This window comes from Cryptomeria japonica, chromosome 10, assembly GCF_030272615.1.
Source record: "Cryptomeria japonica chromosome 10, Sugi_1.0, whole genome shotgun sequence".
In the NCBI taxonomy this organism is placed as follows: domain Eukaryota; kingdom Viridiplantae; phylum Streptophyta; class Pinopsida; order Cupressales; family Cupressaceae; genus Cryptomeria; species Cryptomeria japonica.
In genome coordinates, this window is record NC_081414.1 from 270,611,589 (window position 1) to 270,638,944 (window position 27,356).

A 27,356-nucleotide genomic window follows, 5' to 3' on the forward strand; every position below is an offset into this window, starting at 1 on the left:
GAGGCTTTTTTGAAATGTTTCGCAAACTTTCTATCCTCAAAAAGAGAGGATAGTATCTCCGTGGCTGGAGAAACAATTGGTTTTTGGATTCACTAGTACAATTGAGACTAAATCCAGCCCTCGGGGATGTCTGAAATGGGCTGTTAGTATATTTCTGGATGTTATTACAGCATTGATGTCTACGATTAAATATACGAAAGAGGATGATGAAAATATAAGTGTAAGAGAATAAAGCAACTGCACAAGAGAAGAATACACTTGTAAAAATTGACAAAAATTCAAATATTAGGTCACAACGTTCAAGATTGGTAGCCGATTCAATCATCATCTGCACAGAGAAAACTGGATGCAGATTATGTTCTGCACCTGTGCGACATTTCATAATTGTTTTAGAATTTGATCAAGTCTTGGTGGGTTCCCATGAACGTCTGACAGCACAAGCTTCATGTGATTATTATAAACTTTATTTCTGTATTTACAACATGATTTCTTGGTTACTTGGATAATGAAAATCGCCCAACCATAATCAGACTACAACAATCATCCATTAACCAATAACAAAACAGTATTTGTATGTTTCTGTGAATAACCCCTTCTTAATCATTATAACAATCATAAACCGCTCATCGTTTATGATTTGGAGTTTTCTTCACTGAGACTCTTCAGACTCTTGACAAATTCATCTAGCTCAATAACTGTAATATCATCCCCATCTTGCGTTGCCACCAAAACAGAGCTTGCAACTCCTGTCAGAAGACCTACAAAACATGGGATCGGGTTATATTACATGCAGTTGCCGACAGAAAATGGCTTATAATTTATGAATGGATTTCCATAGAAAGCAAATTTACCATTTTCAATGACACCAGGTATAAGGTTTATTTTTTGCTCTAAGCTAGCAGGATCTTTTATGCCTTCAGGAAAACTGCAAATCAACAATAGAAATGGGTGCATAGTTTTAACATGAAGGAGATACCATATGCCAATCAACAAACTACTAAGCAGAAGAGAACTTAATACATATAAAACCAGCATTTAGTTTAACTATATTAGGATACTCGTAGCCTCGAGGAATCAAGGACCATCCATAGATTCTTCTTACATCATGATTTACACTGAACATTCATAAATAGACATACGTGACTTTACATAAATGTAAATTTGAAGAAAGTTTGGAAAAAGGCAGAAAATATTGAACAAAAAATTAGACATCATCTAATAACACGTATGGAAATTTTAACAAAAAAAAGCTTAAATTCTTGAATGCTATATTACTAGAATTAAATGAACAAGAAAAGACCACATCCTCTCAACTAGATTAAAATTTAATACAAAGAAGAAAAATATTTATAAAAACCTTGATTCAGTTAGGAAACTTTTTCTATCAATCCTAAAGAATTACAGCTTATTTTTAAATGACATAGAAATCTATGTTTTTAGAAACACAACTCATGTCAATAACAGAAATCAGAAATGTGAAGGGATACAAGGTTGGAGTATTATGAAAGGAAACAATCAAATGGAAAAATAAAATATGCCTTCCGATAGATCCCAATTTATTAAATACTTTAATGTAGACAAATGTCTCTGTTAAAATTCCAAAGCATCAATAGGACTAATAAATGTGATTTTATTATTTTCACGTTTTATCATAGTTTATTATACAAATACATAATCTTATGATTGCTATCTTCACATCTTCCTGTACGAACTAGTCATATTTTCTCAGGGAATTCAGAGGCAGTACTATCTGGACATTACACAATACTATACTGTTTTGGCAGAGATTGACATAAGCCATTTTCTTTCACTTTCTGTAATGTCCCCTAATAGGACACTGCCAATTTCCTAATAATCAACACCCATTACTTAATATTATCATACGTTAAATTAATTTATTAAACTATATAACCATATTTATTCATAGTACAATAGATAGTGGCTATATTCAAGCCCCAATTCTTACTTCATTTCTAATCCTCAACCCTGGATGGGGATTTACTTGTCTAGGGCACGCTAACACCACCTCCATAATTGGGCCCAGGTTTCAGGAACATCCATCCAGACCACCCTTGGGGCTCACCTAATTTGGGATGGATTTACTCCACCTCTCCCTAACAACACCATGCCTCTCCTTATCGGGGGGGCAATAGAAATGATTAAGTAATTCGGCCATGAATATGCTAGTATCTTTTGTCTTATGAATATATATGTCAACAATGGAAATTAATCAAATTGTTATAGACTTAATTAACCAATATAGATCTTATTATTTCTGTTATATGTACAAAAATAAGAACATATGTAACTGTTGTGCTATAGTATTCAGATATAATATAGTTGTAAATAATTATTTGATTCATAAGTAAGACGCAGCATATACCAATCTGATGTCCCAGTAATGATTGCAATAACCTGCCTGTGAATGAATACCGTCTGCAGAGAATCTGATCTGCCAGTCAAATAATTATCCTTTGATGTTTTATATATATATATATATATAACTTCCTCCTCCCCCTCGTCTTATCTCTTTCTTCCCTATATATCTTAACATTTCATGAAGGTAGGCATCCTTTGGAAGTAACTGCCCCTTTCATAAGGGATCGTGTCTCCTTAGAACTGACTTCTAGTGATATCTTTTCACAATTATTTGTTAGCACTAATGATTCCTTTAATCACAGTTCCTAATTATTACTGCTACATGTGATGTTTAATCGCTGTTAATCAGAAATCTCTGTTCCTTCAATAATCATTAACTACTCTCTTTTACTCCTGCAATTAATCCCTTATCAAGATCACTGCTATTAATATGATGATTGATATCTGATGTATGTTTGTTTCTACTGATTGCTGTTCTTGTTATTATGTTTTCTGATCACTCTTTAGGAAAATCATGGAGGCTTAAGGTAAGACGATTTTTCTTAAGGCATCAATATTCCCTTCATGGTGGGAGCATGACAATTTCATTACATTCATTATTTGGATCTAAATGTATGACCAATCAACTCCACAGGAATGTGTTAACAGATTGGTAAAAAGCACTTGCACATGAATCCATATTGTCTTCAAATATGTGATGATGTAAGTCTCGACATTTTACAGTAAGCTTAAGATCTGAAACGAACGGTATTTAAATAAATTCATTACCTGACATCAACCACCATATTCCCAAGGTCTGTAATTACAGGCCCATCTTTTCTCAGAGCATTCCGAATTTCAGGAACTGCAGAATAGTAACAAAAGTTAGTTCTGTCTAAAATATGCAATTAGCAACACAAACATTGCATTTTTGCTGCATAACCATATTTCAATGTTGTGAAAATTGAACTCCATTTTTGTAAAAACAAAGGTGCTAATATAAAACAAAATACAAATATGAATCATATATTTTGCTTGTGTAAGACCGTAACCAAGACAGCAACACCTGACCTCCTCCAAGACTGACAAGCTTTCGAAGAACAGGCGATATTGCTTGAGGAAGAACTTCAACCTAGAAAGAGTAGACCATTAGAGAATTGACAAGCTACAAATAGATAAATACAACAAATGTCAATCCAAAAAAACTTGTATTCTTCAATGTCACATTCATCATAAGGAGAACAAAGAAAACATTTTAATGGTGTAACTCATTCAAATAGATTCAATTATAACTATGATCAATCTTCAAAGTGACTCCTTATATTTTTACAATTACTAAATTATGTTGAAACAGGTTTTCTCTATAAGGTATCTGACTCAATTGCTTGATTAAAACAGAAGTCAAATATCCCCAAGGCATGCTTCTTTCAAGCATAAGCCACTAGTTATTCATATAATAAATTTCAAAACTCTACTTCTCATCAAATACAAACAAACATCCAAGAAATGATCTACATCTTGCACATTTGAGAGGGAAAATATAAATTAAAGATGCCTGAGGTGGCTGAATTTGACAGATGAAAATCATGGTTACCAGAAAATTGTTAAAAGTTAAAACAGATGAGGATGGCAACAGACTATGCATTTATTTATTTCTTTTCCAGAATGCACTCTGTAAAGATAGCATGATTTAACCGTACATTAGTCCTCAAATGATTCAATTCTGTTCACTCAAACACCCTTTCTAGAAGCATATTCTTATCCATATAAGTTTATGTTCAATCAAAATTAAATGATTCTTTTACTGATCCTTTTATGCAGTTCAATTCACAAAACACACAGAATAGACAAAATAAAATCACTAATTAAAAAGAGAGAGCACCAAAAATAAAAAGAATACTTACTGGTAAAGGAAAACTGAGTCCAAGCCCAGACACAATTTTTGATTGGTCCACTAATACTACACATTTGTTAGCCATTGTATCGACAATCTGCAGAAAATTAACCAAAGAATCAGCTTACAAAGAAATATATCCTAAAATATAGTAGTGATCAAGAAGTAAAACATTGCTATTCCCTAGGTTGGCCTTTGGGAAGTATGCATTTATATTGTTAAAGCCTACTGCAACCCATTTTTTCCATTTGTATTTGTACGTCAAAAATTGCAATGGGCCACAAAAACCAATCAAATCCAAAAGGACTATTTTGTTGGAAGCAATTTTCAGATCTCAAGCTTCAATAGTAGCACACATAGCATAATTTGAACCATAGTTGAGCTACTTGCCAAGCCCCGAAAAAACAACTCGGGAAAAAATCGGCCAATACTCGGGAACTTGAAAAATTGCTTAAATTTAATTAGAAATGCAATTTTTTTGCAAAATTCAATGAGAAAATGCATCCCATGAGTCAATAAATGAGAACACAAAAGAAGCAAACTGAGTCTAGAATCTAGACATATTTAAATGCGAAGTGGGTACAAAATCGCATCCTCATGAGGAATGTTGATGGCTGGAAGCAAAATAGTAAATAGTTTTTGTCGAACTAAAAGTAAATAAAACAATACAATTACATCTTCCTCTTCCCAACTCTAGTAAAAACTAGGGGAGAGGTAGAAGTAGAGGGTCTAGTCCTAGAAGTCTGTTGTGGGCATGATTGTGCCTCGTCGCTCAGTATGACTGGCTCAGGCTGTGGCTCATCCTCCATCCTAGATGTAGCTCTACCTCTAGCTGCCCCTGGCACTGGCAATGACTCCTCATCCTTCTCAATGTCATCCAATGTGAAACCAAATCCACCCCCCTCCTCCTCCGTAGCCTGCCTCTCCAAATCCTCTATAAACAATGGAGGCTACTCCTGCAATGTCCAATCACTATAAGGATCTATATCATCCAAATCAATTGGACCAGCGTTTGCTAGCTCTACCTTCCTTATGTGCAACCTAAGATTATATTTCACAAAGACAAAGTCATTGAGGCGTTTTTGAGCTAACTTGCTCCTCTTCTTTGTGTGGATGGCCTCAAACAAGCTCCAATTGCACTCACAACTGGATGAACTACGAGGTTAACATAAGATTCTGAGGGCAAATTTTTTGAGATTTGGGGTATTTCTACCCCAAATTTGCCACCAAGCATCTGCAAAATAAAATTAGGTTGAGGGTAGCACCCCTCGTGAGGGTCTGAAGGTGAGAAAGAGAGGAGTAGAGAGATAGGTCTAGATCTTGGGGGAGAGAGGAGAGAGTGAGATGGAGAGTGGTAGAGAGGGTATAGAGGAAGAGTGATAGGGAGATGGATAGGTCTAAAATTCGGGGCAGATAAAGTGAGTGAGATCAAGAGAGCAAGAGAATGTTGATAGGAGCATACTGATTAATTAAATTTGACTAAGCATACTGATTACTGAAATTTGACTTAGTCTGAAAATTTAAAAGATCTTCTAAAACCTAGAATTTGCATTATAACTCCTAGAGATCTAAAACCACTTTTCATGTATATATTATGATGAAAGAGAATGAGACTGACTTGAAAAAAAAAATGATTTTTTGACATGTTTGGGCCTCTTTTTTTATTATAGAAACTTGCCAAGTTTTTGTGAAAAACTCAGCGAGGTTTTCCCAAGAACTCAGTGAGTTTTTATGGCAAGTAAAAGTCGTAAAAACTCGCCCTGAAGAAAAACTAGCAAGTTTTTAACTACTCGTCAAGTTTTCGGCAAGTAGTCCAATTATGATTTGAACAGAGCTCAAAAATTAATAAGAGCCGAATAGGATGCGTGCAAGTTTCTCAATTGATCCATGAAAGTTGTCTTTCAAATATTAGTTTCAGAACTTAGGTTCTTATTGGAGCAATTGGAGAAATGGGAGATGAAATAACAGTAAGACCTTATACAATTATGAACCAAGGATCTATATGATGTTGTGAGCACACATGAACTTGCTCCATGATTGAATAAGTGATGGGGAGTGAGGGAACCTGAGATCTTATGGCAAATACAGAGTCAATCTATCCAAAAGTCTCAAGTTTCTTTCAAGCAAGAGTAGCTAGGATGGTTAATCCTCCACCAAGGATTGGCAGGTAAGGTAAGGTTGAAGAAAGATGATGTTACAAACTCTTTATGTAGACCTAGTGCTAGAGAGCAAAATATTGATCATGATTTTGGCAAAGGCCCTTTTTCTAAGATGTTTTGGAATTAATTTCAAGGGGAAAATAATTAATTATTTAATGCCTCTCTAGCTTGGCAAGGGCCTCTCCTCAAGGAGATGTGAATTATTGGAGAAAGGTGGAATTCTTTTGGAAATAAAGGTGCAAGATCACATTTCATGAGGACCTAGAATCTCTCTCTTTGGGGAGCTAAGCCTTTTTATCAGACCTGGCTTTGCTTGTTGAAGTTAGATTCAAATATTTTTGCAAAGATGTTATGAGTCTTTGCATCTAGAGGCCTAGGCTTAAATATTATCGAATTTGACTTATTTTGTGAGAGATTCTTGTTGTAAATGTTAGAATAATAATTTTTTCTGTTCAATTTTTTAATACAAGAATTCAATTCCTTGGAAAAAGCATACGCCATGAGTCATAATATCTCACCATATACATTTCCACTAATTCTTGGAAAAAACAAACATACACCATGAATATCTCGCAAGATGTTTCTCCTGCTAATCAGAAGATATAATCAACAAAACCTGTTCCCTGGTAAAAGCAGACACCATGAGTCATTAATATCTCACCATATATATTTCCACTAATTCTTGGCAAAAAACAAACATGCAACATGAATATCTCACAAGGTGCTTCTCCTGCTAATCTTACTAATACTTATTTTGAATTTTCCCTTACCCACCACTCATATTAATATTCTCGGTATGATATTGTAAGTGACCTATATTGTATTATGCTCTTCAGCCTCTTGCTCTTGCCATAAAAAGAACCCTTCAGCCTTTCATAACTTAAAATGAAACTGGTCGTGAAAAGAATCCTTCAACAAGTTCCTTAGGAACTTGTAATGAAAGGAACTCCTTAGTATCTTGGAGTGAGCCATTCTCAATTCCTTCAAAAACAATCGCATCACTTCTCAATTCCTTTATAGTGTTGCTCTCCCCCGATGCCTATTAATATTTCACAGTTTGACTTAGTTTGGTTGAGCCTTCTTTTTTCAATTCAAGCATTATTATTTCTTACTTCTGATAGCAACCTGTACCTAAACATAGTAGGGTTTAAGATTAATTGATCTAGTACTTCATGTAAGCATGAATCCCCGCTATTACTATAAACATTCTCTAGCATGTCATATTTCTTTCATGCCTCCATTCTTCATGTGGCCAACATAACAAATTATCTATTCCAAACAATATGGAAAATGTGTTACTCCTCTTAGCCAGCCAAGTCAAGAAAGTTCATTTCCTCTTCATAGTTTATTATTAGTGGAGGTCAATGACACTATCATTTCCCCAACAAATTTTTGCCCCATAAATCGAGTGCATAAATGACCTTGACAACCTTATCAATTGTCCCTATAGGTTGAGTTCTCCAAGTGCTTAATAAAGTAGTGCCCACAACCACTCAAGCATTGAGTGCATACACACTCCTATTGTGATGTAATCACATATCGCCCCATTGCAAATGGGGAACCCCACTTTTTGCTTTTAGAGTAGTCGTTTTGCTTAGTTTGCTTAGCTTGGTAGTAGTTTCTTAGGCGTTGTTAGCCTTTGCTTGTGTGAAGAGATAGGTTTTGTTAGAGGATAGGTTTGAGGAGGTGCATGATGTCAATCATACAAATATTGTACAAGGGATGAAAGTTGCTTAGTATTGTAAAACTTGTCAAGGTTGTTAAGGATGCAAAGAGGTTGCTAAAGTGTTGGAGTGGAAAATCTTCTTGCGACTCCGTTAGGAACTGCAAGTCTTACATACGCAAGTCTTGCTTTGCAATGTTGAAAGCGATTACTAGATTTTGTTAAAATGCAAAATGTTGTTGAAATGTCAAAGTTGTTGCAATTTTGAAGATGTTGCTAAGGGGAACTTAAGAGTGTTGCATTTTGTGTCATTGTTGGCGTTTCACAAAAAATGTAGGGTTGCAATCAACTCTGCAAAGGAAGGGAGTAAATTGTAGATCTTTGACAAAGTTTAATCATGCAAAACCCTAAGCAAAGTCTGCCCATGCAAGACAATATCTGCACCAAGTCATTGCAATGCTGGAGAAACCCTCAAGTCCGCCAATGATTGATCAATTTTGTGCTAAGTGAAAAGCAATGCCAAACTTGGATGAAAGTCCACCATAGATAGGGGGGCACACTAATGCAGGACTTTGATTAAATTCTGCCACAAGTTTAAGTTGCAAGGTATTGAAGTGTGCCATTTGGGATTGAGAGTTTGCCAAGCTGCAACATTGTTTCCCCCTTAATTTCTGATTTTCAATGGTGTTGTAGGTCTGGTTTCATAAAATGTTGGTCAAATTGCAATTTGCACTAAGGTCAATGCCGGACCTACTCCTAAGTCTGCCACTCAAATGAGAGAAATGCAAGACCCTCCTCAAATGCTGCTATGAGTTGATGGAATTACATTAAGTTAAGAGGACTGCTGGACCCTTGTCAAAGTCCGCCATGGCTATGAACATCAAAAGTCGCTGATCTGATATAAAGTTTGCTAAAACGTTAAATTCATTTAAAGTCTGCAATGGAGGACACAAGGAAGTGATCAGATGTGAATCTGACTTTGAAGGATTAAAACATGATGTCTGACCTAATTCGCATTTCAGACTTGCAAGCATAAAACCCAGAACTTCAAGCGTGGAAATCAGACAAAAACAATATCAAAGTCAAAAAACTTAAGAATCGGGCCTGATTTGTCGTGCAAAGAAGACCAGCGAATGAGGGTAGAGGATCAGACCAACATAAATACATTTTAAGCCAGCAGCCTGTTGTGACGTTTTCACACATCGCCCCATTGCAAATGGGGACTCCCTACTTTTTAGGCCCTCCCGGTCTTTTGGCTTGCGTTTTTGGGGTCTTTTCGCAGTAGTCTCGTCAATCTCTGCTTTGCAAGTGTTTGGGGGTCATATTGATTAAATCTTCTTTTCGTTTGAGCGAGTTTGGTGAAGTCCATGGCTTGTTTTGTCTTTTGGGGGTTTTATACCTTTTGTCATAGATTTTAGGGGTTTCTGTTAGGGTTTTGAAGAAACTGAACATATGACTGGAATCAGGACCCCTCAAGGAACCTCCCAGTAAAATTTGAGCCAGAACAGAGCAACTTTCTATTTTTAGAAAGTTCCTATTTTTTAGGGATTTTACTTTGTCCCAGAATGTCGTCATTTTGCCAAAAATCAAACTTACTATTTTTAGTAATTTCTATTTTTAGTAAGTGCTTTTCTGACCTATTTTGCCCAAACCTTGACATTTTGAAACACTTACTATTTGGGAAAATCTATTTTTGGTAGGTTCTTCACAGGAAAACACTGAAAACTGAACATTGCTGAAGACTGAACATTCCTAAAGACCATTTCTAAATCCAGTAGTCTGAAAACTTGAAAGATCTTCCAAAATCCAGAATTTGCATTATGATTCCTATGGACCTAAAACCACTCTCAAACATCCTGACTATATATATGAAATATAACTTAAAGCCACTTATACTTAAATGTTATATTTCATATATATATATCCTGACAAAGAGCTTGGAACTTGTGAAAAGCATCAAAATCCTCCATGCATGAAGAATTGTGCCCAAGGATGCAGTTGGATGCCAAACTGAGGAATGGAAAACTCCATGAATCCATGGCATAGTGAAAATTGCGCCCAAGGATGCAGTTGGGCGCCAAACTGAGGAAGGCAAGGACAAATGGAAAATTCCATGAATCCTTGGCTGGATGAAAAAACCCCCCAAATGTGGACTTGGGCGCCAAACTGGACATTCCATGGAAGGTGTAAAAAAGTGAAAATTCCAAGGCACAGTGAATTCAACACCCAAGCTAAAAAGTTGAAATTTTGCCCAAGGCATGGAATCCAAGGGGTCAAGGAGGAATAGAAAATAAAATTCCCCTCTTGCAAATTTTTGAATTTGCTATTTTTAGACACCGAATCTCGCTGGAATGAGGAAATTGTTATAGATTAGGAATCGTAGCAGAATTCTCCATCCAGTGAACCTGGCTCCTAAATTTTAGGAGGATCCCTAAAAAATAGGGATGTTGAAAAGGAGACATGGGCAATTCACAAAACAATGAATTCCTTCCTCAGGAGGAATTTCCGCCTCAACCTTGTGGAGGGCGCCAGAATGAAGAGTGCATGGAGAGACAGGCAAATTGCAAGAGTCCTTGACCAAGGCATTTTAGCACCCAAGTGAGAGAAGGGGTGCCAGATAGAGGGATGCAAGGAATCCATGGAATTGAAAGAATTCCCCACCAAGTGTAAAATGCCGCCTAGGAACACAAGAGTGCTGATCTTCTCATGGACAATGCACAAAGAGATGAATTCCTTCATCAGGGAAGAATTGCACCCAAGAAGAAGAAATTCCAGGAAAGGTGAAAATTTGACTAAGTGTTTGAAATTTCTTCCTCCGGGACATCATTCTTGGAAATCATGAAAATTGGCTAAGGTATGAAGAATTTCCTTCCTCAGGGTAAGGAACAAATTTCTTTACAAAGGAGAATTCCTCCACAACAAGAAATCACATCCAAGGATGAATTGAAGATAAAATTTCTAAGGCAAGGAAGGAATCAGGGATGAACTAAACAAGAAATTTCCCTAGGAAAAGTTTTTAAAAATCCATTCTCGGGCATCAAATCACATCCAAATTTCAAAACTTTTTACAGGTTTGGATTTGTAGGAGAATTTTCTCTCTCCTGGACCGTGGAACCCTAATTTGGAAATTTTCCTAAAAAATAGGAAATGTGCAAAATTGATGAAAACCCTTCTCTAAGCAAGGAAAGTTGAAGAGACTTCAAGAAAATTCTTCCTGAATCGAATTTTCCCTCTCCAACAATTCCAGATGTGCAGGAGCGGATATACAACGACAGGGTCCACTTGCATGGCAAGGATCTATGAACAAGTGGCAGTAGAGTGGCGCATTCATTACCGAAATATTTGACCAAATGGCGACCCGGTCATTGCATGTTGAATTTATGGCAGATTCCTTTTGCATGCGGCCGCTGCATGTGGAAATGATGGATCATTTATGACATAATGGGGTGATTTTTGCATGGATGAAAAAACTCAACGCATGTTGGGCGAATTTGAAGGAGGTGGTGCATTTAATGCGCAATGGATGCTATTTTGGGTACTTTTGAATTAATTGTATATGGGCATGATGGGTTATTAATTGGAGATTCCCGCCTTGTTGCATCTTGAGTGGAGAATCTTTTAGGGAAAACCCTAATTAGGGTTTGCATGTAATCATGGCCTGATGCCTATATAAAGGGGTGACCCCCCTCATTTGTAAAAGGGAGGGAGCCTTGTATGATATTGTTGCGATAAGTTTTGAGATAATAACAGTGAAACATTGTTCTCTAATGGTGTCCACTTAAGTTATTTATTCAAAGCTTGCATGGTTTCACCTTCCTCACTTGTAGAAGCAGTATAGTGCTTTGATTCTAGTGGAGAATGTAATGGTGTTTGATGAATTCCCGTGGTTCATACTTTTTGCATCTTGTTGATTGTAAGTTGTAGTGTAAAGTTAGCCTGAACCCCCTAAATTTGTGCAAAGTTTGATTGTGGATGGTCGTTTGGATTGTGTCGTTTTTGGGTATTCAAATGTACTTTCTCGATTTGAAAATCCTCTAGCATCCCCAGAAGATTGCATCGGTTCTTGCGGAGTTGTTGATCTTGGCGAAGCAGAGCTTGGTTTATTTGGAATTTGTCCACTAGAGCACTATTCATTGTTATCACTGCCCTTAGGAGTAGATTTAGATCCCTCTAAACCCTTTTCCCTTTTACTTTCAATTCATTTTAGTCCATTCGAAGCAGAAGCATCGCAGAATTGCCATATCTGATGATGGAGTTCCAACCACAAGAAAGAAGTGAAAGAATGATGCAAACGTAAGGCCCCTTGGATTACCAGCAATCACATCAGCCAACTGAGTCACGTCCACGCATTGAAGGAACCTTGGAGTCGATTGTTTGAACTTTTTGCAATCTTAGCATGCAATCGCACTTTTATCAAGAGAGAGTGAAGTGACCGTTAGGCAACTTTATTCTGTGTTCGACATAGTCATAAAAAACACGTCAACACAACCCTAAGTGACTTTTTGGATCGGAGATTCAAATCAGACTTCAAACTTATTTGAAAAGCATTGTTTTCTTTTAGTACCTTGATCAGAGTGTGTTTGTTTTTCAGGGATGCGTGAGATTCGCCAATGCAAGGGACAACACCAAGTGTTCAAGTGTTCATGAGGAGGATTCCAGTTTCATACTCAACATGAAGGAAAATGATGATTCGTCAACATGAAGGAAAGAATCAAATTTCAAATCACATGGAAAAGGCTTCAAGGCATGGTGGAGAGCACCCCAACATCAAATATACTAAGCCGTGTAACACGAACATCGGGACTTCAAGGCTAGCAAGGAGTTAACATGCACACTTCACACTTTCAACATCGCAATACAAAGGATGATAAGTTCAAACACTTAAAGATGAGGATTCAACAAGGAGAACCATGACACAATCTTGAATTTCCTTCAGAAATCAAAAAATACTTGCCAGTATAAAGAAGATGATCCCGGTTGTGCAAATATGAAGATGCCCCTACATCAATGTAAGATTGAAGCAGGCAATTCTAATCAAAGATACAATATGGTGATCAAGGTCAACTACATTGTGAACAAAGAAAGATCAACTGTAAGTGTTGCATAGTCTACATCAAATATCATCATGCTTAGAGGCACCTGGTAAAGCAAGATCAAAATCAAGGGCAACCACATGTTCCACATTTCAAGAGGATGTCAAGACAAGGAGGTAATCTAAGATGAGAAATTCAAAATGGAGAACAATGCGAGAACAAGTTCAAGACATCACAATGGCATAAATTACCAAACATGAAGATGAAAAATGAAAGTGATCAAGGAAGCAAATAGTTTCAAAAGAGTTAAGTGAAGTTAGAAGGTCGACTTGATCAATAAGATGATACAATTTGGGAATATGCCCCATCTTCATCACTTTGAGCAATTGGATAATGATGAGTATCAAGAGATAGTGCTCAACCACAAACACTTTGTGATGATCTACATGTTATGCACGATGAGGTGGCATCCTAGTCATCATCAACCCACTCAAGTTGTGCCACATTAGCATATCCAAGATTGTTGAACCTAATTCATCCAAGAGTGGAGTAAGCGACAAATGGCACTTCATCAAATATTATTTTATATAGCTAACCTCATGTTTCATTGGTCAACATTCAACGAAGGACATGTGTCCAAATGATGTAATTATTTCATTGGCCAAGAGGGAGTTTGTTGTAACAAACCCTAATTAAGGTTTTATAGTTAAATCTTGGTCGTTGATTTGAGAATCAATCTAAGCCTTCAAAATGTAAAGAGTCCTCTATATAAGGCTCAATGCTTTCATTTGTAAAGGTTAATAGTGAATAGCAATTAGATAGCAAGTAGAGTAGAGTACGAGGAGGAAAGAAGGAATTGTTGCCAAGACTTGTTGATTTTAATGCATGATCTTCATTGAAACATGGTGAATTTTTATGTGTGTAATTTCTACATGTTGCATGGTTTCTTGTTACTTCTCAAATTTAGATAAAGTTCATTGTAATAGAGAAATGTGATGATATCTTGATGGAAGTCTCGTTCATACCATTTGTAATTTGTTGATTGTAAGTTGTAGTGCATGGTTAGCCTGAACGTCATTAAGCATAAGTTCGATTGTGAATGTTCGCTTGAGTTGCCAATCTTGTGTATTTGAATGAATGTTCAGGATATGGAAACCCTTCATTATTCCCTAGAAGATTGCATCAATTTTGTGTAGTTGTTTCTACATGGCAAAGCAAAGCTTGATTATGGAATTTGTCTATCAAAGCATCATCCTTTATTGTCATTGTTCTTAGGATTAGAATAGATCTCTTAACCCTTTATATCCTTTGTCTTTATTTTCCAAGCAAGATTAGTTAGTTTCCATGTTCCAACAAAGTTCATACACATAAGTCCCCTTGTGATTCCAGCAAAATCACATCGATACACTAGGTCTATCTTGAGCATTAAGTCGCATAGTTCGCATTGTAAACCTTGGAGTTGTCTCACATGATCATATTATTTAGCATGTGAGGTTTCTTTGTCCAAGAAAGGATAGAATACCTTGGTATTTTATTGTGTTTGAAGTGCACAAAAAACACATCAACACCTCCCTTTTATGAGTTCATCTAAAATTCGATGGTTATCTATTAGCATAAAGTGGTCGATTGGCCTATTGCTTTTCCCTTGTGATAGGTAGGTATGTCAATCACCAGCAATCAGCTTGTAAATATAGAGTGGTTGGCTGGCCAGTTACCCTTTCTCTTACCAACCAACCAACCAATCAATCAATAGGTAGGGTGAGCTATCCCCTACATTGTTAATACATTTAATAGCATCGATCAAATCACCATTCATCTTGGTAATATCACTTAGTGTTACCACATAACATGTCATTATTTTATCTATCTTAGATCAATCTCTTCATTCCATGTTGGTAGGCACTTGTTTATCATTTGGCTGTTCATACCCTTCATCCTATTCAGTTGTCAATCCCATTTTGTTAAATATGAACCACCTAAGTCTCTAACTCTTACTCCCCATTCTACCTTAGAGAACGCCCATAATCCAATTGGCTGCGTCCCTCACTTAGGTGAAGTGATTTCGAAAGCACCACATCAAGTCAATTCCTAAACATGAAACCCTCCCTACCTCCACATCACATGAAATGGGTGCCTTTTAACTCTTTCACAACAAACAAGGGCCCAAATGAACAAGTCAGCTGCAATCTATGCAAAGTTCTACCATCCATGCTTATTTGAAGCAATAGAATTATTATTGTGCCCACATTTAATTTATTATTTATCGTGTTGCATGCAACTAGGATAGAATAAGTGTACTTAGCTAAGTATCTAATTTGGTATCTAGAATCTCCCTTGCACATTAATAGGCATTTACTAATGTAAATAATAGCCACTTGCTTCATGTGACTTTTAATTTCCTAGTTTGGTGGAGACTTGTATTGTAAACTTTCACCTTTAACCCACATTGGTTGTACATTCACATCTCTCGGTGATGTAGTCTTCATGAACCCTCCTCTTGCTCTCATATCAACACCTTATCGCACTGTATTGCATCCTCTAGTTTGGAATAGAAAACATATTGCACTCTTAAATCTTCAATTGTGCATTGCTTTTAATTTTGTGGCTTGACCTTGTCATCGAATTCTAGGAAATTTGCTCCATTAGCAAATCTCACAATTATGTATTATGGGAGAGAGGTGAATGTAAGCAAATGAAAATTTTGTCCCATTTTTACCAAATAAGTACTAAAATAAAAATAAAACAAGCTTGGAACCAACTTGTTGATTTGAAAAGGAAGGATATGAAGATTGCCTAACCCAGTTGGTACTATTTGTATTTTGGACAATGCATTCCTATCAATCAATGGTCTCAAACAAGAACGAATAGGCTGGTCACGATAGTGATGATCTTGACCATGATTTTGACAAAAGTAAATTACCTATATTTGACACATTGGAAATTGGTCGAGTGTCAACAGATATCAATGGTTGAGATTAGTTGCTAGGTTGGTTTCTAAGCACTTTGCTATCTCAAAAACTAAAATTATAAGCACTACGCTAGACTAGAACTTGCCTTTCTTTAATCATTACAATGCATAGACAACAATTAAGCAAGGTTGTTGCCCTTTTTGTTGACAAAAGGAACTCAATCGAGAAAAGGTTTGCCTTCCTTCAAGATGCACTTGATCGAGAAAGGGTATATGTACTCAATTGATAGAGGGTAAGCTTGATCGAATACATTGCCTCTCTTATAGTAGGTCTTTGTTTGCCTATTATTCTAATTGAGGGCTAAGGGGGCATCAACCATATATAGGATAAGCACCACTATAAGAATAAACCTACAGGATTGATCAATAAATAAATTGTTTGGTCCCATCCCTTTGGCCAACTAAACACTCCCACTACAACAAAACACACTATGAGACTTCTTAGTGTCTAAACCCTTTCTCATTGGTCAACTTGACACTCTCACCCTCTATAATATCCTTAAATAAGGGTGCTACAAAAAATGACAATTTTTTGCAAACTAGGGCACAAAATCTGGAAATTTATTTGCATATAAATATTTTCATTACAATCCCATAATTTTGATCAGATTTCAGATCTGATTTGTGCAGCTAAAAGATACACTTATCAGATTATTTCTGAGCTTAGAAAAATACAACAAAAACCCTCATTTCTGCCCAGAATTTTCAGAACTGAAATACAATGTCTTTCCTTAAATTTTCTAGGAAAAAAACAGAAATAAATATGCAGATGTCAATACCAAAAATACCTCAGAAATCAGAATAATTTCCAAACCCTAGCCAACCCCCAAAGTGGCTCTAGGCTCCCAAAATGGTCAACACTAGGTCTGTTTTATGTGCTCCTCAGTAGCCGTCCACAGAATGCTCAAAAATTGATGGTTTGCAGCTACAGATGATTCCAGATCCGAGTCTTCAGCGCTAAGATTCTCCTCCAATTTGGTCTCCAAACCTGATAAATACTTACAACCCAGAAATAATAATGCACTAGGGTTTCACAAACCGGAGTTCTTCCACTGAAACACTCTTCCAACTACGGAGAGCCCATATGTCTCAACCAAATCAAAGATACTTAAGGGTTTCAAATTTTCAATCCTCGGCCAAAATGCAGCAGCAATAAACAGAAATCTTCATCACAAATAATCAGCTCAGAATGAGCCCTAGGGAGTTATGTAACAACTCCTAACGAGATGAATTAATATCCACCTTTGAAATTCCACCCCTTCATCCAATGGCCCAAAATGAAACCCTAAACATATGCTCTTATCAGCTCCTAGAAGATGTATGCCCCCTTTTGGCAATTTGTCACATGTTGTAAAAAGTCAATTTAAGTACATGAATAGGGGACAACTTAAGTCCTTTGTCTTAAAGTCACTTTAGTTGCCTAAAAAGACGTGCCCATAACTTAAAATAACTTAAGTTCACTTAAGTTGCATAAAAAGACGTGTACACAACTGAAGAATAGAATTCAGAGCAAGTCAAAGACTCCATATCTTACCCAATGATGCTTTTCGTCCTTTTTCCTCTGGGCTAATCCAAGGAAAGGACAACCAATCTGTTGCTAATCAATTTAATTTGAGTTGGTGACATTACACCCTCCTTTCATGTCTCTAAAAAAACCTAGAAGTGAACCTTTTCTTTTGCTTTCATAAGACAAAGTGAATGAGAAAGTGAATCAAGTAAGGTTTAAGTCAAGAAGGTCAAATGTAATTGAATAAAGAGCCTAGTAGTCAACACTAGAAAAAAGTTGAGCTGGACAAAGCAAGTTGCCCATTGGCAATCTAGGAAATCTTTAGGCTCAACAACCCTTTTGTCAAGGGTATAACCCCTATCTTCCTCCCCCTTCTTCATTGGGAGTGTCCCCCCTAGTATAAATAGTTTAGATAGAGCCTCTTACTTCGAACAAGTAAAAAAGTGTCTTATCCCTCCTTTTTCAAGAGACTAGCATCAAGCCCTAAGTGATTCACTAAATATATCCATCACCTCTCCACCTATTAGTCAAGCTCCCTAATCTCTTATAATAGTTAATTGATTTGGACCCTTGACTTTGGCTTCACAAAAGTTTTAAAGATTTTCTATTGCTCATCTCTCACTCCATTGGGAAAGCACCATGAGGTCCTTGATTTTTGGCTTTGAAAAACTCAAGTACCTTCCTATGCTCACTCCTCTCCCTTTGTCAGGAGAGTACCATCAAGTCCTCAACTTTACTAAAGCCAAAATCAGTTGATTTGCTAAATACGTTGCTCACTTCTCAACCTACCCATAAAGCTCCCTAGCCTCCTACATTGGATAAATAATTTCATAATGCCAAAATCAAGTGGTTTGTTATCTCTCACTCCTCTATCTCCTTCGTCAAGTAAGGGACTAAAGCTCCTCAACTTTTTGAATTCTCAAATTATAGATCAAGTGATTTGCTAAATATATTATTCACCTCGCAAGCTATCAATTGAGCTCCCTAACCTCCTATAATGGTTAAATTAATCATTAATGAGGTGAGAATTCCTAATACTAGAAGGTGAACATGCTGATAGCCTCTTATGTAGAGTTTTATAAACTTAAATTTTGATGGTGCCTTTAAAGGCAACCCTAGCATTGCGAGAGCAACAAAAATTAATAATAGTTTGAACCAAGCAAATTCCTATTGGAACTAATGACAAAGTCAAAAAAGGCTCTAGTATAAGGGTATTAAATTGCATTTAATAATGGATGGGGCCTCCCTCACTATTAATCTAAGTTGCCAATTTGAGTATGAACTCAACGTTCAGGTTTGTCTAAACAGCAAATCCATGTTTGATATGGTCAGGTTCAACCATATTATAATTACCTTCAACAAACTCCTAAGATCATGCTAAAAGTCAACTTTATAAACTGGTGTGAGCTCTACAATCAAGGCTCATGTTAGAATTTGTCAAAAGTAACAAACTTACTCGAGACCTAATGCCTATGAGCTAATCACAAATTTAGATGAACAAAATAATGATATTCAACATTCAATATTATGGAGCATAGTTATAAAGAGCAACATTCAAATATATAGGCTCTTAGATGCATGGATCAAAGAGATGACATGTCCAAGAGGTATGAATTTGACTCTCAATCATTCCTAATCAGGATGTGAGTTAGTTTAGTCTAATTGAAACCAAGGTGGGTTTGACTAAACAGAGGTGGCACCTAACTACCATCAATCGAGAATTGATGAGGTAATGATGACAATTGTGTACCTCAAGTCAAGGTGAATACGTCATTATTAGGCTACCTAGGTGACAATGATTAAATATTCCTAAAATATTAATTAAACTTATTAGACAGGTGCAATGCCTAGGATAGAACATATCCAAGGTGAAGAAAAAATTATATCGACACCCCCCCAATAATTGCAACTTCGAAGAAATGAAAAGAGAAATGAGCCTTGGCAACAAGGCCATGTTAGGTGCCCATGTATAATCAATTTACACAATTGGAAATTCCCACATAATTTGTGATGCCTCCTTTATTATATATTCATAAATCACTAATCAAAATACAAAAATTCCCATGTAACATGTGCTTTAAACAAATGCATATTTAAACATAAGTTTAGCACTTGAATTAAGGAGAGCCTAAAGTAGCACAAATAGAACAATGGGAATATCAAAGAAAGATGTAACAATACTTGGGATCAAACTTATTGTGTGGGTATTGTTGGGATTTTGCCAAAATCAAAATGCACAACAACCTTCTACAAGTGAAACCAAACTAGCACATACATCAATATCTATCATATACAATCAGTGTATGTAATGTACATAGAAACCTTGCATGTATAGGCAAGGTAGAGACGTGAGAAGCTAGGAAACAATGATTGACCCCCCCCCCCCCTTGCCCATATATGGGATATTTGTGAGCTCACTTGACAAGTGTGTGAGCAAGTGGCAAGTGTGTATGTACTAGGTGCCTCACTAAGCGCGTACACATGTCTCAACTAGATGAGGTGAAACAAATCTCTAAAATACCTAAGTGGAGACTTGAGCAATGTGAATAGGATTCTTTGGGTATGCTAAATGCTCACTAGTTTGATAAAGCCATTGTTTACACCAACACCCCCCCTTAAGTGCAACTTAGGGAATAATGTATGCTATGATGATGGGTCCTGACTACTAGCCATGTTAGGTACCCATGTACAAATTTCTCATAAATAGAGTAAAGCAGAAAACCCAATGGGAACAAAACTCCTCACCAAAAGAGAAATTATAAAATGTGAATTTATAAGTGAAGAAGATAGGTCATAGAAGGAAGGACTGATCAAGACTTCCCAAGGACTACTTCTAACATAGTGTACAATGAATGTTCCCCCCCCATAGGAGAGAAATGAGAGAGATTATGCAGCTCCCCCATAATGTGATGCATATAGAGTTGGTAAATGCTTGGCATTGGATGCTGAAGATAATCCACACTCGCTAAAAAACACCACAAATGTGTGCAAGATGACTTCCTATTCCAAATATGTAGAAAGTAATAAGAATTGTCTTTGAAGTTTGCACATGATCCAAAGACTGAATGTTGTCATACTGGTTTACAAACCTGCAGTGCTGAAAACTAGTAGGCATATTCTGCTACAAGTGACAAAGTAGCAACAACATAATGAGATCACAATGCATGTCAAAGGACTACATTGTTTATCTCTATGTAATGTATGATGAGATTGCAATGCATGTCATAGGACTACATTGTTCATCTCCATATAGTGCTCAAGAAGGTGTATAAGTGTTCAAAGGCATGCCTTCATGAAAGTGCTCAAAGTCACAACTCAAGACAACCCCCCCCCCCTTGATTCAATAGTAGGTGACCCCCCCAATTTTTGGCACTTCATAACTTAGTGCTTTTTACAATGGAAATAGGCCCAATGCGCTGAAAATGCAAAAATATTAACTTTTGCAAAAAAAAGGTACTCAATTTCAAGCTACCGACCAAAAGTTACTGAACAATCAAATTCCCATAAAATTGGTCTATTTTAAATACAGCAGCACTAAAATCAAAAACGATTGCCTAAGATGAGGTCAAACATAGGCTTCTAACTACTCGTTGGAATCAGCACGGAAAATGCTTTTCGATGGCCTCCATGGGTAAAATCTATGACAAAAAGAAAATATGCCCCACTTTGCAAACTCTTTGTGGTCAACTAAAAATGAGTTTTTCAAACCACTAATCATTAGCAAATAGCATTTAAATGACATTGGTAATAAAACAAACAATAAATACAAAGCACCTACTCCTCTATGTCAATAATTTTGCAACAGCATGATATTTGCATGAACACTTTTACATTTGGCATTCATGTCTTTTGACTCACTTTCATGCTGCAAGTTGTTGATGTGATTGATCGTTTGGAATTTGTTTTCTTCAAAGGTGGAGTCATTGTGCCAAGTGTTTGCATGCTAAATAGAATGGTTGACCGATTATTGAGCGGTTACAAATGAAGGAACCCAATTAAGAGCCTTGAAATACAGCTAATGTGGCCTAGTATCTCCTCAAATTTTGCAAAGGGCAATTGCAGATTATACCAATGCAATAGCAAATTCTTTATTGTAGATTTTTTAAACAGTAGAAAATCATTTTTTGCCAAACTATTGTGTGAGATAGTTTACAAACAGCAAGCAAATCTTTGTGCCTGTTGAAGATCCCACGAATTTAACCAAAGAATAATAAAGTTGCTACACATCACATGACATGGTGAAACTATGAAATTAGGTGCCTAGAAATGCTCACAGGTACTTCAGCAAACTACAAAAAAAGCTAGAGAATGATGGTCTTGCCACCAAGGTATATAGACATAATGAAATAGACTCCACAGACATAAAATGCTTGTAGATTGACCTCACTCGAACTTTAGTTGCACCTCTAAGCTACCATTTCCTAGATCGACCAAGCCTCTCAATTGAATGAATGCCAATTATTTGCTTGAAATGACACAGTGCAAATGTAGGGTTGTTGGAAGGAGGCACTTCTTGAGGTGAGAGGATCGCCTATGGTGGAGCCGCATAGGTGTTGAGACACCTATGTGCTAGAGTGGCATGGCCTTTTAACCCCAAATCTCTTCATCTCAGAAGTGCCACCAACACAGCAAAGATCTTTCACCAAGGCTGCCTGAGGATTGTGGCTGATGTGGTGACTTCTCTCAAATGATTGTTCTTTTGCACCTCCAGTGAAGACCATGATGCAGCATGTACATATGAGAGGGATGGTACTTTTCCTCTAATCTTCAACATGCCTCTTTACTACAACAATGAAGGCACCAAAACAAGCATAGGCCCAAATAATTCTATGAAAATGGCACGTCATTCCAAAGTCTTAGTCTTGCCAAAGAATGAAGCTACCCAACAAATCACTGAGCTGCTACAAAATGGTATTAGAGCCATTCTCCAAGTGAAACCAAACTAGCACAATTAGCAATATCTATCATATACAATGAGAGTATATGTAATGTACATAGAAACCTTGCATACATAGGCAAAGTAGAGAGGTGAGAGGGTAGGAAATAATAACTGACTACCCCTTCATATATGGGACACTTGTGAGCTCACTTGACAAGTGTGTGAGCAAGCGGCAAGTGTGTATGCACTAGGTGTCTCGCTAGGTGAGTACACGTCTCAACTAGATGAGGTGAGACAAATCTCTATAATACCTAAGTGGAGATTTAAGCAACGTGAATAGGACTCTCTCCAGGTATGCTAAAAGCTAACTAGTTTGATAAAATCAATATTTACACCAACAAGTACCTAACATGGTCTTGTTGCTAGGACTCATTTCTCCTGAGTTGCACTCATGGGGGGTCGTTGGTGTGCTATTTCCCTCACCTTGGATATATTCTATCCTAAGTGTAATGTACTTAATAAGTTTACTTAGGATATTAGGAATATTTAGTTATCCTTACTTAAATACTTATTTAATAAGTGTGATATTCAATTATTCTTCACCTATATATATTTCCTAATATTTAAGTAAACTTATTAAATAACTACATTATCACACTTTGGATAGAATGTATCAAAGGTGAAGGAAATAAGTGCGACTTGAGAGAAATGAAAAGAGAAATCAGTCCTAGCAACAAGACCATGTTAGGTACCCATGTACAATAAGTTACCCCAAGAAAAAAGAGCCCCCCCCCCCCCCCCCCCCTCCCCACCCCACACACACACACCAAATGTGATGCCTCTTGTGAAGAACTATATATGTATTCTAGTAGTAGTTCATTGGGATAAGTACTTAGCAAATATTGAGTATCAGATTTAGAAGACTTGGAGAACACCTTCGAGGACTTGAATTTTATCTTCGTGATAGTTCCATTACACCTATTGTCACATCTTCTTTGGCTCCTATGCTACTTCAATTTTCACCGTGCTTTGACTTGTCATCATATTCAATTAGGTCTATGATGCCTAATCCGATCTTGGCACCTCTCATCATTGACTTGGAGATTCACTTGGATACTAGAGATATTCATCTTGCATTTTATTTCATATTTCCCTAATTGGAAAGAGCCTCAATGTGCACCATTGAATTTTCTTGTTTCGAAGGGAAGGCATGTGGTTCACCATGCATGGATCTTCTACAACTTGTGTCATCCTTTCATCTTCAATGCAAGAGGCATCACATTTGGGGGCAGGGGGAGATATCTAGTGTCAATCTCCATTCTCTCTCTTTTAAGAGTTCTTCATTCTCTTCCTCTAGGGAGAACTCATTGTACATGGGTACCTAAAATGGCCTTGTTGTCAAGAACCTTTTCCTCTTTTCATTTCTCATAAGTTGCACTTATGGAGGAGACAGGGGGGGGTTCGGTGGGCTATGCAATATTTTTATCGCCTCGGATATGTTCTAACGTAAGTATGGAATTGCATTTATTTGATAAGTTTACTTAGTATATTAGGAATATTTAAGTATTCCCACCTATGTATCTGTTTTATAAGTGTGATATTTAATTAGTCTTCACCTAAACTTATTGAATAGGTGCAATATCACACTTAAGATAGAATATATCCAAATTGAAGAAAACATTACACCAATACCCCCCACAAGTGCAACTTAAGAGAAATGAAAAGAGAAGTGAGTCTTGTCAACAAGACCATGTTAGGTACCCATGTACACTAAGTTCCCTCAAAAGAAGAGAATGAAGAAACCTCCAAAGAAAAAATAAAGAGAGACAAGATAGTGCCACCCCCCCACCGCCACCCAAAAGTGATGCCTCTTGCACTAGAGATGACAAGATGATCCAACAAGTTGAAGAAGATCCATGCACATCGAAACACATTCGTTACCTTCAAAAGAAGTAAACTTGATTGTACATCTTGAGACTCTTCCCTATCAAGAAAAAAGGGAAGAAAATGCATGATGAGTATCTCAAGTAATTGTCACAATATCCAATTTGGTGATGAGAAATGCCAAGATTGGATCAACTGAAAGATGAAGGCAAGTCAAAGCACAATGACAACTAAATTAGAGGAGGAGCACAAGAAGATGCAACAAATGAAATGGAACTATCATCAAAGAGGAAAGTCGTGTCCTCCAAATCTGCAAGGTACGGCTCACAAAACAAATATTCAAGATTTGCTAAGTACCCGTCTGTTGACGTGTATTTTATACACCATCATACACAGAATAAAATACCAATAGGCATCTTATCCTCTCTTGAGAAAAAGTCTCTAACTGCTGAAGATTCGCATAAAGGATCAGTTAGGATGACTCCAAGGTTCTGTTTAGTAGGGTCTCTACGTGTGGACAAGCTTCCAGCGGTATGATGTGATTTGCTGTTTCCTTCAAGGGGTCTTACGCATTCTGAAAGTTCAAGATTTTACTAAACTAAAGAAACTTTTCAAAAATAACAAAAGAGTAGGGTTTGAAAGAGGTCTAGTCTAATCTAACCCTAAGAATGACTTCGTGTAGACAAGACTTGGCAAGATTCAACCAACTTCAATTTTGCCATAAGATAACAACTCAATTGAAATCGATGCGATCTTCTAAGGTAACAAAATGATATTCAATACATCAAAGATCAAAGACACTACCACGAAGGTACATATCCAAGATACAATAATGATTGAAGATTAAGGGACTCAAAGTATTCTCCAGTCGACCACGCAAGGCGTTCCTACAATCAGCAAGAAGCTAGTGGTTTGGATTACGAATTCTACCAAAGATCAAGTCTCACACTATGTCCTTCAAATTAACACACTACTTTGATTGAGCATGATTCAAGTAGATTAAACAACCATGAAGATAACCAAGAAAGTTGCAACAAAACACCATAACTTCAAGATTTTATTGATTTCCAAGTCATCATGTACAACAATTGCTTGAATTCCTCTCTTCAAAACTCAATCTTGCTACAAAATAAAATTGCTTCTAGCTCTAATCTCTCTAATACAACAAACTCTCTGATATCTAACTATTGACTATTATCAAATGAAATGAAAAATGGGGGTATAAATAGCATCCCCAATTACAATGAAAGGTCCAGATCGAAAGTAGATCAACGGTCAAGATCATGACACCTAAACCCTAATTAGGGTTTGTTACAAATGGCCTCCTTTTTACTGAACAATATTAAATACATAGCCAAATATTAAATTTGGCACAAAAACCTAGGAGACATAAACCAGTGACAAATAAGATGCCATGTCATCTATAACAACTTTTCATCTAGAATCTTATTCCCTTTCCAATGTTCTTTTTTAGCATATGCAATGAATCTTGTCACGATTCCTTCGATTTCTGCAATTGGAATCTCGGGAAGATTCTTCATACTCTCTTCCAAGTGGATGACCTGATCGAATGCATCTAGAAGAGCTGCGTCCCAAGTAGATTCAAGTTCCTTTGTTCTTTCAATCAGGAGCATGGTGGCAAACATTTGATCATATTGCTCATCTGTAACATTTGCGTCCTTGCAAAAGATGACCTTGATTCTATCCTCTAATTCCTACATATCCACATCTGTCTCGACCTCGATCCTTCTGCCAAGAATGGTACGAAGTACCTCAAATACTCTGTCCTGGATCGGATTGATCACCTCCTCAACTTGGCCACATCTAACACTAATGTCCTCGAAGAAAACACTCTTCATATGGAGCAAGGTTGACCACTGAAACAAACTGTGAGATTCTCCATCCAAGATCTTCTCTTGCGCTAAAACTTTCCTTGATGTGTGTCTAATTACCTTCAAGACAGGAATGATGACATCTTTGGTATGGGCAAATGCAGCTACTGTTATCATCAAATTGTGGATTATCTCAAGAACTTGGATAGCTTGATGAATAGTCTTCATCATCCTTGTTACAAATTCTATGGCCACTGTATGAGATCTATCCATCCAACTACTTGTACGTTGGACCATGTTCCTGAATCTTTCTGCCTCATTGATTGATTGAAGTGGAAGTGCTTGCACTGGTGATCTAGCTGGATCCTGACGTCCCAAAGGTTCATTGATGTGACTGAAATATGTCCTCCATGCACCGACCTCTCTCTCAAGCTTTCTGTTCTTCTCCATTTCTTCTCTAAGCTTGTCTTTCAATGCCTCAAATGAATCGGTGGCATCATCTAAAGTCTGCTCTGCTGTAGATGGTCCTAGCTCAAATGTCTGTATATCATATTCTTCTGCTAGGATCTCACCTTCATATTTGTCTACTGCCGGTGTAGCTATCTGCAATTTCCTGGATCCAGTCTCATCTCGAATCATCTTGGACATCTTGGTAGCCTTTCTCTTCTCTGTTACTTCCTGGGAATGTCCAACAAGGCTCTCTAAATCAATTGCACTGTCCTCGTCTTCTACTACGATCACCTTGGTTAATCTTTCCTTCAACCAATCTGGGATAATCGATCTTGTTTCTTGAACTTGAATCTCTTTATGCACTATTTCTTCTTGTCTGGGAGGAGATGTCATTTCATTGTCCTCTTTATCTTCATCTAAATCATAATCTTGGAGAGATCCATCTGGTGACCCTTGCTGTGCCTGTCCTCCTTCCTGCCTGTCATTCTGTACCATAGACTCCATGGAATCTTCCACTTGAATTGTTCTCTTCTCTGGTCTAGAAGATGTACCGGATGATCTATCTCTGTTAGCCTCTTGTTTCTTCTTGGATGATTCTCTCTTTCCAGGTCTCTCTTTCCTCTTCGAACCTCTTGGATGGAGATTGCCCTCACTGGCACATCGAAGGTTTCCTTCACCTGAATTTCTAGGATTAGGATTGCCTTCACTCACACTAGCTCCACCTTCGGC

At 37.1% G+C, this 27,356-nt stretch overlaps 1 protein-coding gene across 2 annotated transcripts in view; it reads right to left on the minus strand.

Annotated features, from left to right (window-relative positions):
• Positions 1–244: 244 nt before the first annotated feature.
• LOC131039131 (uncharacterized) overlaps positions 245–27,356 on the minus strand; it is a 52,946-nt gene continuing 25,834 nt past the window's right edge. Inside the window, exons 6-10 of one of the 2 annotated variants that reach the window (XM_057971786.2) lie at positions 4,263–4,349; positions 3,430–3,490; positions 3,148–3,223; positions 852–925; positions 245–758 (exon numbers count right to left, since the gene is read on the minus strand). In XM_057971786.2, the coding sequence (XP_057827769.1) occupies positions 631–758; positions 852–925; positions 3,148–3,223; positions 3,430–3,490; positions 4,263–4,349 (426 nt within the window). In that variant the 3' untranslated portion in view covers positions 245–630. The remainder of the gene's footprint in view (positions 759–851; positions 926–3,147; positions 3,224–3,429; positions 3,491–4,262; positions 4,350–27,356) is intronic. The other variant, XM_057971788.2, reaches the window with a different exon arrangement.